Genomic DNA, 14,240 nt, shown 5'->3' with positions numbered 1-14,240 from the left:
ATGATGAATTAGGATCCAATCAGGGTCCATATTTTGCATTTGTTTGTATGTTTCTTGAGTCTTAATCTAGAACAGCCTCCATACTTTGGTCTTTTTTTCCTCATGAAATTGACTTTTTGAAGAAACTGGGTTAGGTGACTTGTAGATTGTTTCACATTCTGGATTTGTCTCTTTAGTGCTGAACTTGCTTCCTTATTTGCTGTATTTACTTGTGGGTAGAGGGTGACTGCCCTTACTCCCAGATTCATGTTTGGGATTTGTTCTCAGTTCCAGTTCCAAATTCCCAGGGAAAAGATCAGATGGCTCCATCTTGGATTAGGTGTTATGTTAGCTTTTATTGTTGTTCTAACATATTACCACAATTTAGTGGCTTAAAACTGCAAATTTATTAGCTTACGTAAGTTAGAAGTCTGGCATGAGCCTCCCTGGGCTAAAATCAAGATGTTAACAGGGCTGTGTTCCTTTCTCAAGGTTCTAGGGAAAAATCCATATCCTTGACTTTTCTAACTTCCAAAGACTACCTACATTCCTTGGTTTGCGGCCCCCTTCCTCTGTCTTCAAAGCCAGCAGTGTTGCATCTCTCGACCATTCTCTCAGATCCATCTGATTCCCGAGTTCAGGCTCTCTACATCACCCCTCACTTCCTGCCACTACTTTTGTTCTTTATTTTCTGAACCAAAGTGAATGACTTGATATTTAACTAGAGCTGTATTGGTGAATGTTTTAACAACTGGCCACTGGGGAGGCAGATGCCCTCATCTGTGGTAGATGCCAGTATTTATGTGGCATAAATAGTCCCACCGTGGGCAATTTCAAGCTACCAAAATGATTTCAGCAGTCTTAAAAACTTCCTGAAGATGTAACCTTAGCTCCAGCACACCACCACATTTAAATCCTATTACATTTCACCTTCTGCGCTATCCAGCTTGCTGTTGATGTTTGAAAACATGGTTTCCACTGTTCTTGTTTGTTTTGTTTCCACAGGGGCTGTACAAGCTCATTCTGGATATCATTGTGATGATCCGAGTGTGTAAAATGTTCCGCCAAGGCCTCAGGGGATTCCGGGAATATCAGATCATTGAGACTGCTCGAAGAAGGCACCCAATTTTCTCCTTCTGGGATGTAAGCAGCTGGGCTCAACAGGATTAGCAGGGCTTAAGGGGTTTCTATAAATAGCACCCCACTCCCCAGTCCCAGTTCTGTGCCAGCTGAAAGAAGAGAAAGGGTAAAGCAGAAGGGAGACCCCCAACTGTCATTTAAATTAATGATGACATTTATATTGGAGATGACTTGGATCATCAAGTGAGAGGGTTACCTAATACTGAATCCCAGAATTAGATAGCCTTGCACACGCAGTCACAGGCAATGCTGGACCATACAGCTCTCCACTGTAGCAGCCGGGTCTCCTGCCTTAAACTCTCAGCAGAGAAGGGCAGAGCAGAATGTGGGCTCAGGGGAAGGAGAAAGGGGTCATCATGCCCCGTTCCTCCTTGCAAATCTACCAAGGAGTTTGTCACTCCTTCTCAGTGTGGAAGGCCGGGGGCTGGTAGTGTTCAACCAGTACAACTCCCTCCATGTGGAAATAAATGTCTGGAGTGGGAAAGAAGCCATCTCCATTCCAACAGTGATCAAAAGAGCCAGAAGAAATCCAGTTGGGGCTTTCTAAATGCACACCAGTCGTTCATCTTCTCTGCCCTCTTTCCTGCCTCCCTCCTTAAACGGGAAGGGAGCATTTGCAGGGCCCTGTTTGCTCTGGGACTGTGCTTTAGAAGGTCCCCATTTCAAATGTTTTATCCCAGTGGTATATCATGAGCTCTTTTTTGACTCAGAAAAGTCAATTACCATTCTGTGAACTTGTTCTGGTACTCCAAAGTTGTCTTCATTGCTGTCCAGGGCTCCAAAATTTCCCCTGCCCATTTTCCTGGAGTGACAGCCTCTGCTTCCTCCCTGCATGCAGCGATTCACTTCAGGAAATTTTCCACAATGGTTTTTGAAGGAAAGTAGCCAAGGAGAGAGAGAGCTAGCAGGGTGGTGGTGATGGGGCAAAGGAAGGTGGTCTTAGATTGGCTTCTAAGGGGCCAGCAGGTAATATAACTATATGTGTGTGGCTGAGTTTAAGATGTAGCAGAGAGAAAGGGCCTGTGGCCAGCTGGAGAAGAAGGGCAGGCCCCATCTAAAGACATTCAAATTAATATATTTTGAAGACACTATGCTCGCCAAACCAAACAAGTCTGCAGCCAGATTCTGCCCTGTAGTTGGGCCAGGGAAGGGATGGAGTAGAAGAATTGTAACCTGAGAGAGTGAGATTAGGTTTCAGGAAGGACATTCTGACTCAGGGTGCATTGCAGTGGTGAAATGAAGGGCCCTGGAGACTAGGAATCTTTGGTTACCAGCAGATGCGGACTGATGCCTGGGCAGTTGGAAGCTGGAGATCAGAGTCAGGTTTGTCATCAGGGGAGTGTAAAGATAAACCTAACAATGTTACCCAGTGAGGGTGGCCTTGAGCAGAAGCCTCTCAAGAGCAGTGTATAGGGTCATATGACTACTGGGCAGAGAGCTGAGTGGCTAGAGCATAAGGTCTGGCAGAGAGAGCCAAAGACTGGTTTTCAGTGGAGTATGTGAATCCGGATCCTTCTGAACACCACCTCTTTCCTTCATTGGCCTCTCTGAGAAGTACCTCACAGATACCCAAAGGGAGAGGACAGGGATCTGAGTGGGCTCTGGAGAAGGACATGGATAGTTAGAGGTGTCTGAGGGTCCTGGTTTGGCCCAGTATGGTGTTCAGGGCCTTGTTTGCCCTTTTCTTTCACCTACTCCCCTACATGTTTTTCCCTGCTCTCTCTGCCTCCCTCTTTCCACATCCTTTCTGCATCTGTTAGGAGACAGGGTTGGATTAATTCATCCCTAAGACCTCTTATACCTCCTCCCCCTGGGCATCCTCCAGACAAGAACCGTTTCCTTGCTGTGTAATCCTTGGGCAAGTTGTCTGCTCCACTCAAGTCCAAAACGGGGCTTAATATCTGCTTTGGTTTGAAGATGAAACGGAGTAAGATAAGGAAGATGCGCCATGCCTGGCTCGCTACAGGTGGTCAGCGAAGGTTGTCTTCATTTTTCCTTCCTTTTGATCCCTCCTTTCTGTTATTTTCTTTCCTTCTGTACTTCCCCATTTGTTCGCCGCTTTTCCCTCTCCCTTTTCTCTCTCCATGCCTCCTCTCTCTATTCTCCTTTCCTCTCCACACCCCCATCTTTTTCTCTCTCCACAATTATTTGTTGTCACCGCTGGGCCCAAGTCTTGTACTACTCAAGATCTTTTGAGCAGAGGTGGACATGAGAAGTCCAGATGGTAGGTTTCCCATGGCTTCCTGCCTACTGCGATGGTCCAGGTACGTAGAAGGGTTTCAGTGCAGAACTCTATGCAGTCTTGTTGATTCTCCTTCCTGTTCCTTTTTTTTTTTTTTTCAGAAAAAGAAACAAGGCCGAATCATATTTGATACCATGGACTTCGTGGCAGAGTCGGTATGCATAGTTCTGACCTTGACGTTGGGAATTTTCTTTCAGCATCATGGCCTGGAGAAAGCACCGGGCTGGGCATCAGGACACCTGGGTTCAGTCCAGGTTCTGCACCAGCCCAGTTTGTCACCTTGAGCTAGCCATTTAGTTTCCTCATCTGTAAAAGAGGAAATCTGTGATCCCTTCCATCCTGGCATTCCAATACTGTGAGCCGCCCCCCACCCCAAATCTTTGTTGCTTTATAGCTGAGTAGAACCAGCAGGGGAGAGCTCCTGCACTTGGACCCATGGGAAAACAGCAAAAGGCACAGCAGAGGATATGAGAGCCCCAGATAGAGGAGAAATAATCTGGGTGGTGGGAGAAGCACTGGCCTGTGTGAATTCTGGCTTTACCTCAAACTCTCCGAAAAACGCTGCCACGCTTATCCCTGACCTGGGTGTAACACAGCCATTCTGATGATGAAATGCCTTATACCTGGGTGAGGCTTTCAACTGTGATTTGTTCTCTAAATTTCAAGAATCATGGTTACCTTCCCGGCCTCTCCCTCCCAAATGCTGGATATTAATTAAAATTTAATTTAAAATTTAAAGCGACCTACTATTCCCAGGGAAGGTTTGAAGTCTTCACCAGGGAGGACCTGACTCGGCCCTGATCTGGTGCAGCCATGTTGGTTTTTCTCTCAGGGAAAGGGGGCTGGGCAAGGCTTCATAACTGTCACCAGGACGGTCTTTGTCACCCTGGCCCACCTCTTTCTCCCTTTGGAGCCAAGGTGTGGCTTCTGTTGCCTGTCTCTCCTGGGCATAATCTAATTTCTCATGCCCCATTATGTATGAAGCACAATCAAGTCATCCAAATTCTGTTTGTTTCGTTTTTTTTCCAACCTCCCAAACTGGACAGTGTCTGACACTGGGCACTGAAGTTTATCCAAGTTTTGCCCTTCAGACAGGAGAAATGAGGGCCTCTCTGAGAGTCACAGAACCCTAGAGATGAAGGCAATTCCGTGTATAATGGAAGCGAGAAGAGAGCACAAAGGAAAAGTGCATTGTATAGACAAGGCCCTCAGCCCCTTGAATGATCTGATTCTAACACGGGGACAGAGTGGAGACCCAATTTAAAAGCCTACCCTTCCAGTGACTGTGGATGGGTACTGGCTTCTTTTTCTGGTGATGAAGAGATTATAAAATCCATTGTGGCGATAGTTGCACAGCTCGGTGAATACACCAACAATCATTGACATGTACACTTTAATTGGTGAGTCATATGGTACAGGAATTATTTAATCAAGCTGATCCACACACACATATTTATACATATATAACCTGCTCCTCAGGGCAGCACTTGGTTTGTGACCAAAAACTAAACCTCAAAATAGTCCATACTGGGGGTCTGTTAACACTAAACTTCTCAAAAAGAACCCTTAGAATTACAGAGACTTAGAATTGAATCATTTATTATAGCAATTGTGAGATATTGGAAACAATGGGTACATTTCAAAAACATAGTTTAAAAAAGAACACTGAGTGAACAAAAGCAGATTGCATAAATGATATCTGCAGCCTGACATGTAAATAAAAACAATACAATTCTATACATATTCTGTGGGCACTTGTGTAAGTATAGAATAATGTATAAAAATGGTAAACTGTTGATGGAGAGCAGATCTGGACTGGGGGGTGACATGGTACAAGGCAATTTTAACCATTATATTTTGATTCTTCATGGAAAATATAGTCATTTATTGCTTGTGTTGTTTTCAAAGAGTTTGTTTATACATAAGAAACAGACAGGAAACAAGTATGTCAGATGTTAATGGCTAGCTCTAGGTGGTGGGATTAAGGGCAGTCCCTTTTTTCCTTGTACCCTTCCCATAAACTAGAGGAACACAGTGAGGGGATTGCTGGCCTGAAGTGAATGAGGGTGAGAGTGCTGAGAAATGGTATTTGAGAAGCAGGCAGGGACCAGGTCTCCCAGCCCTGTTTGAATATATTCCCTTTCCCCTGTTCCAGATAGTTCTTTGAGCTCCTAAGGTAGGCCTAGATCTGTGTCTGGTTGTGGGGGAATACTAGGTTGTATAACATTCCTACCTGCACTTAAGGGGTTAATTTGAATGAAGTTAAGATGATAAAACTTACTGCAGAAGTAAAATGAGAGTCAGTTCTGTAGGGGGTTCCTAAGGATTTGAGGGTCTAGTGAGAAAGATTTCCTGAAGGAATTAGGACCCCAAGTGAGCCCAAAGAATCAGTTTGGTTCATAGAAGCTAGGAGTGTCTGTATTTTGTTATAAATAGACCCTGTGATAGAAATCCTAATGGGTTATTAATAGCAAAAGAGTTAGAAAGGAGAAAGATTGGATTCATACACTTCGGTAACTCTTGCTGTGTGCTAGGCATGTTGTAAGTCCTTTACACATATTTACTCTGCTATTTATACATAATAGTTCCTGCTGTTATCAGTAGGGAAATTGAGGCTCAGGGAGAAGTGACTTGTCTCAGGACAGACAGCTAGGAAGTAGCAGACCAAGGTTCAAGCCCAGACACCAGAGGCTGTGAGCTTTTAATCCCTGAACTACACTGCCTACATTTTTTCTCTTTTAAACTTTTTCTTCTTACACTGCCTTTCTGAATGCATATGGAAGGCTTTGGATCTGTTGTTCTAACGTCCAGAATTCTTCATCATGTTCCACTTTCATTTTGCTCCTATGACAATTACTATTCTGTAACACTGCCAGCATTCATTCACTGTTTCCATAAATATTTTGTTGAGTGCCTACTATATGTGAGACCTTATTCTAGACTGGTAAACAAGATAGACGAGGCCAACATCATGTTTATTTTGCAGCTTATTTCTAGAGCACCTTTGTCCCATAAAACTTTCTGCGATAACGGAAATGTTCAAGTCTGTGTTGTCCAGGTAGTAGTCAGCAGACACTTGTAGATATTGAGCACTTGTGTGACTGAATAACTTATTTTTACATAATTTAAATTTAAATAGCCACATGTGGCTACTGGCTACCATATCGGACAGTGCAGTTATAGATTGTGTGTGTGTTTGTGTGTGTGGGGGGTCTGGGGAAACGACAGATAATATACTAAAAGGATAATGCGTGGAAGAAAAGGATTCAGAGTTTCTAGGGTGCTGGGAAGGGGGCCCTGCTATTTTAGCTCAGTTAATCCAGTAGGATTTCCCTGAGGACATAGGAGTTAAGAATGAGGAGGAAGGGGCAGCCATATCTATGGGAGAACCCAGGGGGAGAACATTCCAGGCAGAGGAAACACCCCAAGCAAAGACTGCAAGACAGAAGCCAGCTTGACACCTTTAAGAGATGGGTAGAAGGCTAGAGACTAGAGAATGAATGGGGGAGGCAGGAGCTGTGAAGTTGGAGGGGATTAGGGAGGTAGGCAGTCAGACCACATGGGCCTCTAGGAGTTAAGATTTTATCCTAAGTGCAATGGGCAGCCAGTGGGGGGTGTTAACAACTTAAGTACCATTTTCCCAACAGGTGGGAGTAGTGGGTGACTGGGTGGGTTTGCTTACCTACTGATCCATGAGTCCTGGTTCATGAGGGTTAGCTAATAGTCTCTGTAGTTCCCTGTTCCTTAGTCTTCTGCAGCATGCCGAGGTATAGGCTGGGGCAAGGGAGGTTTCTACTGACTGCACTGAATGTGCTGAGGGAACCCTGGAGCCCAGGGAGCCCATATTGCCGGGGGTGGGGGGAGTAGCAGTGGCAGTATGGTCAGTAGTTGGGGATATAGGCCTTGCCATGTAGCAGGTCTAGGTTCTAATACTGCCGGAGTGTCTTCACCTGTCAGATGGGGATAATAATCATGCCTCACTTCTTGGGCTGGGCAAAGATGCAGTGAGATGGTGTGTGTAAGTTGCGTGTCCTGGCGCGTGGCACACAGTAAGCACTACATGTCAGCCACTGTTGTGTGGGGGGTGGAAAATGTAAAAGAAGCAGTGTGAGGAGTTGCCCACTGGCCCATGGGGGAAACTGCTGGGTCCTGTGTGTCACTCTTGTTCTTTCTCCCCAGGGTTTCTTCCCTCCAAGGGCGATTGAGATAGCACAGAAGATGCCTTCTTGGAGGACAGAGCAGGACATCCAGACCCTTTGTAACTTCTTGCAGGTTATGGATTGCTACCGGAATTACTCAGAGCCCCTGCAGCTGCTCCTGGCCAAAGTCCTCCGCTTTGAACGGTCAGTGAGGGGCATACCCCTTGGCCCCTGGGCTGGAGCTGGGCTGCAGCTGGGCTGGGCAGGAAGAGCCCGGCTGAGAAGGCCATGGCAGGTGTGCCAGCCTCTCTGTGGAGTGTCAGCCGTATATTTGTTCATCTTAGTGCTCACTGTTATAGTCGCAGCACAATTTATCTCATCCATTTATTGAGAGTCTACCCAGAATTAAGGAGCCACTGAATCTGGAGAGGATCTGGTAGGAACCTCAGAAAGGATCTGGTCCAATTCCCTCATTTTTCAGATAAGAAAACTGAGGCTCAGAAGGAGAAAATGACTCATCCTAGGTCACCCAGATAATAAATAGCAGAGCTGAGGCTCAAATCCAGGTCCAAAAAGCCAGAATGGATCACAGATGATTATACTACATCCAGACAGGAACCAGGGCAAGGGTCTTGAACTGGGATGAGAGAAAAATTATATCTGTATTTTCATTAATCTCTTTAATTAATATTTTCTTCAATCATGGATATAGGTAACAAACCACTGTAGTATTAGACATTCTTGTGACATTTTTTTACCAAAAGAAATCACAGGTATTTTCACATTATATCTAATTTGTTACAGATTTCTTAAAAAATAGTTTATCACATCTTTGAAAATATGGTAGTTATTAGATGTGCTATTCTTGTTATTTGGTGCATTAATAAAGAGGCACCCATATTGCTATATCACAAATTTGGGTTTTTGTTAACTGTAACTCTGCTGTATTTTATTTTATACATATAAAATGTTATTCTGTGAAGGCTTCACCAGATTTTCACAGGGCCCATGGCACAAAAAGTGCCACATAAATAACTTGTACTAGAGAAGTTTAAAAGGTACATGTGGAAATATTGCCATTTCCTGGACATTCCAATAGCTTATAGGGGACAGCCTAGCGTAATATTTGAGGTGAGGCCTGTTTTGAAAAGCCAGGATGTAATGTCACTCTAGGTTTGTGCCCTGATATCTTCCTTCATGGAGGTCACAGTCTAGGGCATAATCACAACTAACGATAGGTTACAACCCTTTATGAACCGTGCAGGATCCTTTACATAGGTAATAAGCCAGGGAGAGGAGGTAATTATCCAGCTGGCTTGACAGAGGGATTTTCACAGCAGAGGTGGCATTTGAACAGGTAAATTTGATAGGTGGAAGTGTAGATAAGGACATTCCAGGCAGAGGGGACCATCTGCTTTGTTCTACCCCAATGAAGAAGAGCAGGTCACTGCTATCTTAAAGTGAGATTCCAGGGCAGGTAGAATGGTGTCATGGAAAGAAAAAGAATCATAGAGATAAAGCCCTGGAATTTAATGCCATGTCTGCCTCACTGGGACCTCAGACAAGCCAGTTAACCTTTCTGAGCCTAGTATCCTCATCAGTGAAATGAGGTTAATATGGATTTTATATAGATCAAGAGATGGTGATTGTTAAAGCCAGTTGTTAATTATTGCCAGGACTGGGAATTAGCAGATTAGATAGGATCCCTCTGGTTGCAAGTGACAGAAAACACAGCCCAGGGGAATGCATTGGTGGTTTATGTATCTGAAAAGTCCTGGGATAGTTCTTCAGCTTCAGGCTCAGCTGGATTTAGGGTCTCAATGTCACCAGGACCCTGTCTGTCTGTCTCCATCTCTTGGTACTTCATAGCATAAGCCAGACTCTTTCTCATGGTGGTGACATGGCTGCTCCAGCCACAGTTCCAAACTTCAATTTTTCTGGTTTCAGTCCCATGAGAAAGAATAACTCCTCCAAGTCCCTCAAGTCAGAGCCTTGAGATTAGTTCTTTATGAACCAGGCTGGCTTCCCTTGAATCAGTGGGCAGTGATGTTCTGATTGAGAATCAAGAAAGGGTGTTTCCCCCAAAGCAAAATCAGGGTGCAGTTAATAGAAAAATGTGACCAGATGCTTGGCAGCAGAAGCAATAGATGTCTACTATAGGAGATTCAGGTTCTAGTGCTGACTCAAGTGTGACTTACTATGTGAACTTCAGCAAGTTGTGGGCTCCCTGAGCCCCACTTTCCTCATCCTGAAAATGTAAATTGAGCTAGATGGTCTCTGAGGGTCTTTCTGGCTCCAGCTCTAGGAGTCTGCACTTGAGTGAACACTGGCTATGCTCTTTTGTCTCCAAAGTCTTATTTCCTGGCAGAATATGCCTGCCTTCTCTCATCTGGTCATTGTCATCTGGCCCATCACCTCTTTCTTACGTTGACATAGCCTCTGGTTTGTAGCCAAACAAACCCACAGCCAGAGGGAAGCCTGAGGCTACTGACTCCAGCCTAATGAAGTCCTCAGTCCATCTGTTCTCTGATCGCTGCCCCCAGGAATTTGTCCCAGGGTCATGAGGCCAGTGGTTGCTCTGGAAGCTCAGAAGGGGAGATATTGCTATGGGCTGAGTGAGAGATCTTCCTGGAGGAGGTAGGATCTGAGCTGGACCCTGAGCTCCTTGAAAGAATTTGAATTGGTGGATAAGAGAGGAAAGGTCATTCCAGGCAGGGGGAGCCGTGTGGACAAATTGTGGAACAAAGGCAGTAACAGTTGTCCTGTGCAGAGGGTTGGCTCTGGCTCTCCTGCTTCTGGTAGCTCAGTGAGGAGGGGAAGGGGAATGAGGAGGACCTGTTGATGGCAGAGCAGAGGCTGGAGTTGAGGAACATGACAGCAGTGTGGAAAACACTGGGGCACTTCTACAAAGGCCACTGATTCATCAGACCTTGGCAGAGACTAAAGGGCAGACTTTGGGCTCCACATTGCCGTCTGGGTAAAATCCAAACTTAGCCCAACTTTTGAAGTTCTTGTGATTGCACTGAGCCAGATTTCTCTTCCATTACTCCCCTGATCTCTCCGTCTCCCGTTTTCCTCTCTAATGGCACTTGTAGTTATTCCTTTGAATGTGCCATGCTTCCAGCCACCTCTGTGGCTTTGGACATGGAGGTCCTTCTGCCTGGGACATTCTTCTGTCTCTTTGTCCACCTGTATGACTCCAGAGATCATCCTAGAACTTTCTCTGGCCTTCCTAAGCTAGGTTAAATGCTCCTCTGTGCTTCTGAATTGGCCTGTGTTTACCTCTCTTTAAGCATTTTTAATCCTTATTTAACTGCCTACTTGACCATAATTTTGAGAACAAAATCTGTGTCCTTTACCACTGTGCCTGACAGACACAGTTGGCATTTATTTAACTTACATTGAATGAAGGAAATGAATGAATATTGAAAGAAGCAAGATTTGAGCATGCATTTGAAATACAGAAACTTCCCTTTGAACTTAAGAACTAACTCCCAGTTTTCTCAGGACCTGGGTGCTTCTACTCTAAGGGTTCCCAGTTGGGTAGTGAGTTCTTGAGGATCACACTGAGACCATTTCTTTGTCTCTTTCTAGGCATACTCATCTATATTTTACAGACACAAGAAACTGAAGCTCAGAAAGGGGATATGACTTGCTCAGTGGCACATAGCTAGGGGCAGAACCAGGACTGGAATCCTGGTTTGACTCTAAAGCCAGTGCTCTTAATTATTTAGCTACTCATCCATTCTTTTCAGCATTTGCTCATTCATTTACTTCACAGCTGCTCATTGAGCATTTACTATGTACCTAAGCAGACTGACAAAGGCTCTGCTCTCCAGAAGCTTCAGTCTAATAGACGTGGGCAACTAGATAAGGGTTAGTGAAGAAGTGAAGCTTGATGGAGCTGGTACTGGCCTCTTCTGAGGTCCTTTCTAGTCCCAGCCTGTGCATTAATACTCCAGAGCAAAAAGCACTACCAACTTTCCTCCCAGCATGGACTGACTTTGTGTTGCTACTAGATCACATGGCTATGGTCTTTTCCCAGGTTTGGCCGCAGGCGTGTGATCATAAAGAAGGGCAAGAAGAGCAACAGCTTTTATTTCATCTACCTGGGCAGAGTCGCAGTGACCGAGGATGAAGATGGCAGCAGTGCCTTCCTAGACCCCTGCCCGATGTTGCTGCACAAGGGCGACTGTTTTGGGGTAACGGAGGAAGGGCCTGGCTTCCTGGGGTGGGGTTGGGGTGAGAGGATTCCTGCTAGAACCTCTCAGCCAGGCCCAGTCCTGCCTTATGCTTTGTGCAAGCCACTGCCCTGTTGTGGGTCCCAGCACCCTTATCTGTCAAATGCCGATTGAGTTGGACCAAGAGATTTCCAAGGCCAACCTCTTCATTTGTGATGTTTAAGGAGTATGTTCCCTATATGACCCCTTAGAGATACAGTGATTCCTCAGTGAGGCCTCTCCAGCTTCCAGTCTCTGGCCTGGTCGAGCCTGTTGCCTGTTTTTCCACAGGCAGCATATTAGGAGGGAGGAGTGGGCCCACCGAAAGGGCGATGAGCAGGAGCACAGGGCTGGCCTGGGAACCTGCAGTCTGGGGAGGAGAGATTTCCAGGGAAAGGAGGAAACAGAAGCAGGAAAGAGGTGTGCAAGGCTGCAAGCAGGAAACCAGAGGTAGCCTCTCACTTGCCTTTGCCCCTGTCTACCCAACAGGAAATGGGCCTTCTGAGTTCTTCAGTAAGGAGGGCCACGGTGGTCTGTATGGAAGAAACAGAGTTCTTGGTTGTCGACCAAGAGGATTTCATTGCTAATAAACTGGACCAGGAAGTTAAAAAGGATGCTCAGCATCGGTTTGATTTTTTTAGGTAACTCCATCATCAGCCAGCATCTTCCCTCTGGGTATTTATTAGGTGCCTAACTTTGTCCCAGACCCAGTGGGAAACTCTAGGTGCTTTTCTCTCTGCCTGCAGTGTTCTTAAATACCCATCTCCCACCCAACTTCTCTGTTAAACTCCTACTATACCATCAGGTCTCAGCTCAAATATCCCTTCCTTGTAGGATACTAGAATGGCTAATGTGTATTGAGTGCTTGCTGGGCTAGGCAGGGTGCTAAGATCTTTGTACTACCTACCTTATCGAATTTCACATTCAGTTCTGTGAGGATTTTTTTTTCCCCTCCCCAATTTATGGGTGAGGGAAGTAAGGCTCAGGATGCAGAAGTCCCAGAATGTCTGATTCAGAAATCCATGGGCCTCACCACCTCACCTCACTAACCAACCCCACCTACCCTCACCCCAGAAGAGAGAGGGTACTCCTCAACACTTTTATCACACTGTGTTAAAACTGTAATTTTAAAAAATATCTTTATTGATTTCAGAGAGAGGAAAGGAGAGGGAGAGAGAGAGAGAGAAACATCAATGATGAGAGAGTCATTGATCAAGCCCGCAACGGGGCATGTGCCCTGACCGGGAATTGAACCCCGATCGCCTGGATCCTAGGTCGATGTTCAACTGCTGAGCCACTCCCGACAGGGCGAAACTGTAATTCGTGATTACACAATACTTTTCTCTTTTTTTTGTTAATCCTTACACAAGGATATTTTTCCATTGATTTTTTTTTTTTTTTTAATATATCTTTATTGATTTCAGAGAGAGGAAGGGAGAGGGAGAGAGAGAGATAGAAACATCAATGATGAGAGAGTCATTGATTGGCTGCCTCCTGCACGCACCCAACTGGGGATCGAACCCGCAACCTGGGCATGTGCCCTGACTGGGAATCGAACCCCAATCGCCTGGAGCCTAGGTCGATGCTCAACCACTGAGCCACGCCCGGCTGGGCTCCATTGATTTGTAAAGAAGTAGAAGGGAGGTAGGGAGGGGGACAGAGAGAGAGAGATAGAGATATGAGAGAGGCACATCAATTTGTTGCCTCCTGCCCGCTCCCTGACCTGGACCAGGAATCAAACCTGCAACCCTTTGGTGTGTGGGCTGGCACCCTAACTACTGAGCCACACCGGCCAGGGCTACAATACTTTCTTTATAGTTTATTTGTCCCATCAGACAGTAATCAGTATGGTGGCAAGGCCATATCTGCCCTTGTTACCATTGTAATCTCTGTGTTGTCATAGTGCCAGGCACATGCCAATGCTCATTCAGTTATCTTTAGGGAAGAGTGAAAGTCAAATGAACTGTAGGCACTGGCATTGAAAATACAGGTTGTAGGTTGCAGGCTACAGAGAATCATGATAGGTAGAGCGTCCCTGTGGATTAGAGCTGAGAGAGAGAGCTACATAAAGGGGCTGGAGCTTGATAAGGGGGAACTTAATCCTTAAGGGAGGAGCAGTTCATTTGTTCTTACGGAAAATAGCGCTGGTTTCCTTCCAGCCTCAGCTCTAATGATTATTGGCCATGTGACCTTAGATAGATCACTTCTCCGAGCGTTAGTCTCCTGCTCTGTGAAATGGAGATAATAATTCCTCTCTTCCAAGGTCATTGTAAGGATTGAATGAGATGATCATGGGAAGTGTGTGGTCCATTGCTTGGCACATAGTAGGTGCTCCTTCTGTGGTGGCCCTGCTTTCCTTCCGTTGTTTCCAGACCCTTCTCATCTGGACATGGCACCAACCCCATTCCCCTTTGGTGCTCTGGATGGAACTCAGTGCCCTGACTGAGGTCTGAGTCACTGAGTTCTGAGCTCATAATCTGTTGGAGCTGAGAAAATCTAAGACCATTGGTAGTAGTCCCG

The 14,240-nt window shown here is 45.6% G+C and overlaps 1 protein-coding gene across 8 annotated transcripts in view; it reads left to right on the top strand.

Annotated features, from left to right (window-relative positions):
* Positions 1 to 14,240, top strand: part of CNBD2 (cyclic nucleotide binding domain containing 2) — a gene marked incomplete at its 5' end in the record, with an annotated part of 53,321 nt that overhangs the window by 9,521 nt on the left and 29,560 nt on the right. For 3 of the 8 annotated variants that reach the window (XM_081149395.1, XM_081149402.1, XM_081149396.1), the window contains 5 exons: positions 985 to 1,122; positions 3,463 to 3,516; positions 7,541 to 7,704; positions 11,546 to 11,702; positions 12,210 to 12,361. In XM_081149395.1, the coding sequence (XP_081005521.1) occupies positions 985 to 1,122; positions 3,463 to 3,516; positions 7,541 to 7,704; positions 11,546 to 11,702; positions 12,210 to 12,361 (665 nt within the window). The remainder of the gene's footprint in view (positions 1 to 984; positions 1,123 to 3,462; positions 3,517 to 7,540; positions 7,705 to 11,545; positions 11,703 to 12,209; positions 12,362 to 14,240) is intronic. The other 5 variants (XM_081149397.1, XM_081149398.1, XM_081149400.1 and 2 more) reach the window with 3 other exon arrangements.

The sequence above is a fragment of the Miniopterus schreibersii genome (assembly GCF_964146895.1).
Source record: "Miniopterus schreibersii genome assembly, chromosome: 10".
In the NCBI taxonomy this organism is placed as follows: domain Eukaryota; kingdom Metazoa; phylum Chordata; class Mammalia; order Chiroptera; family Miniopteridae; genus Miniopterus; species Miniopterus schreibersii.
Note: the sequence above shows the minus strand (reverse complement) of the source record. Positions and strands in the feature narration are given on the sequence as shown.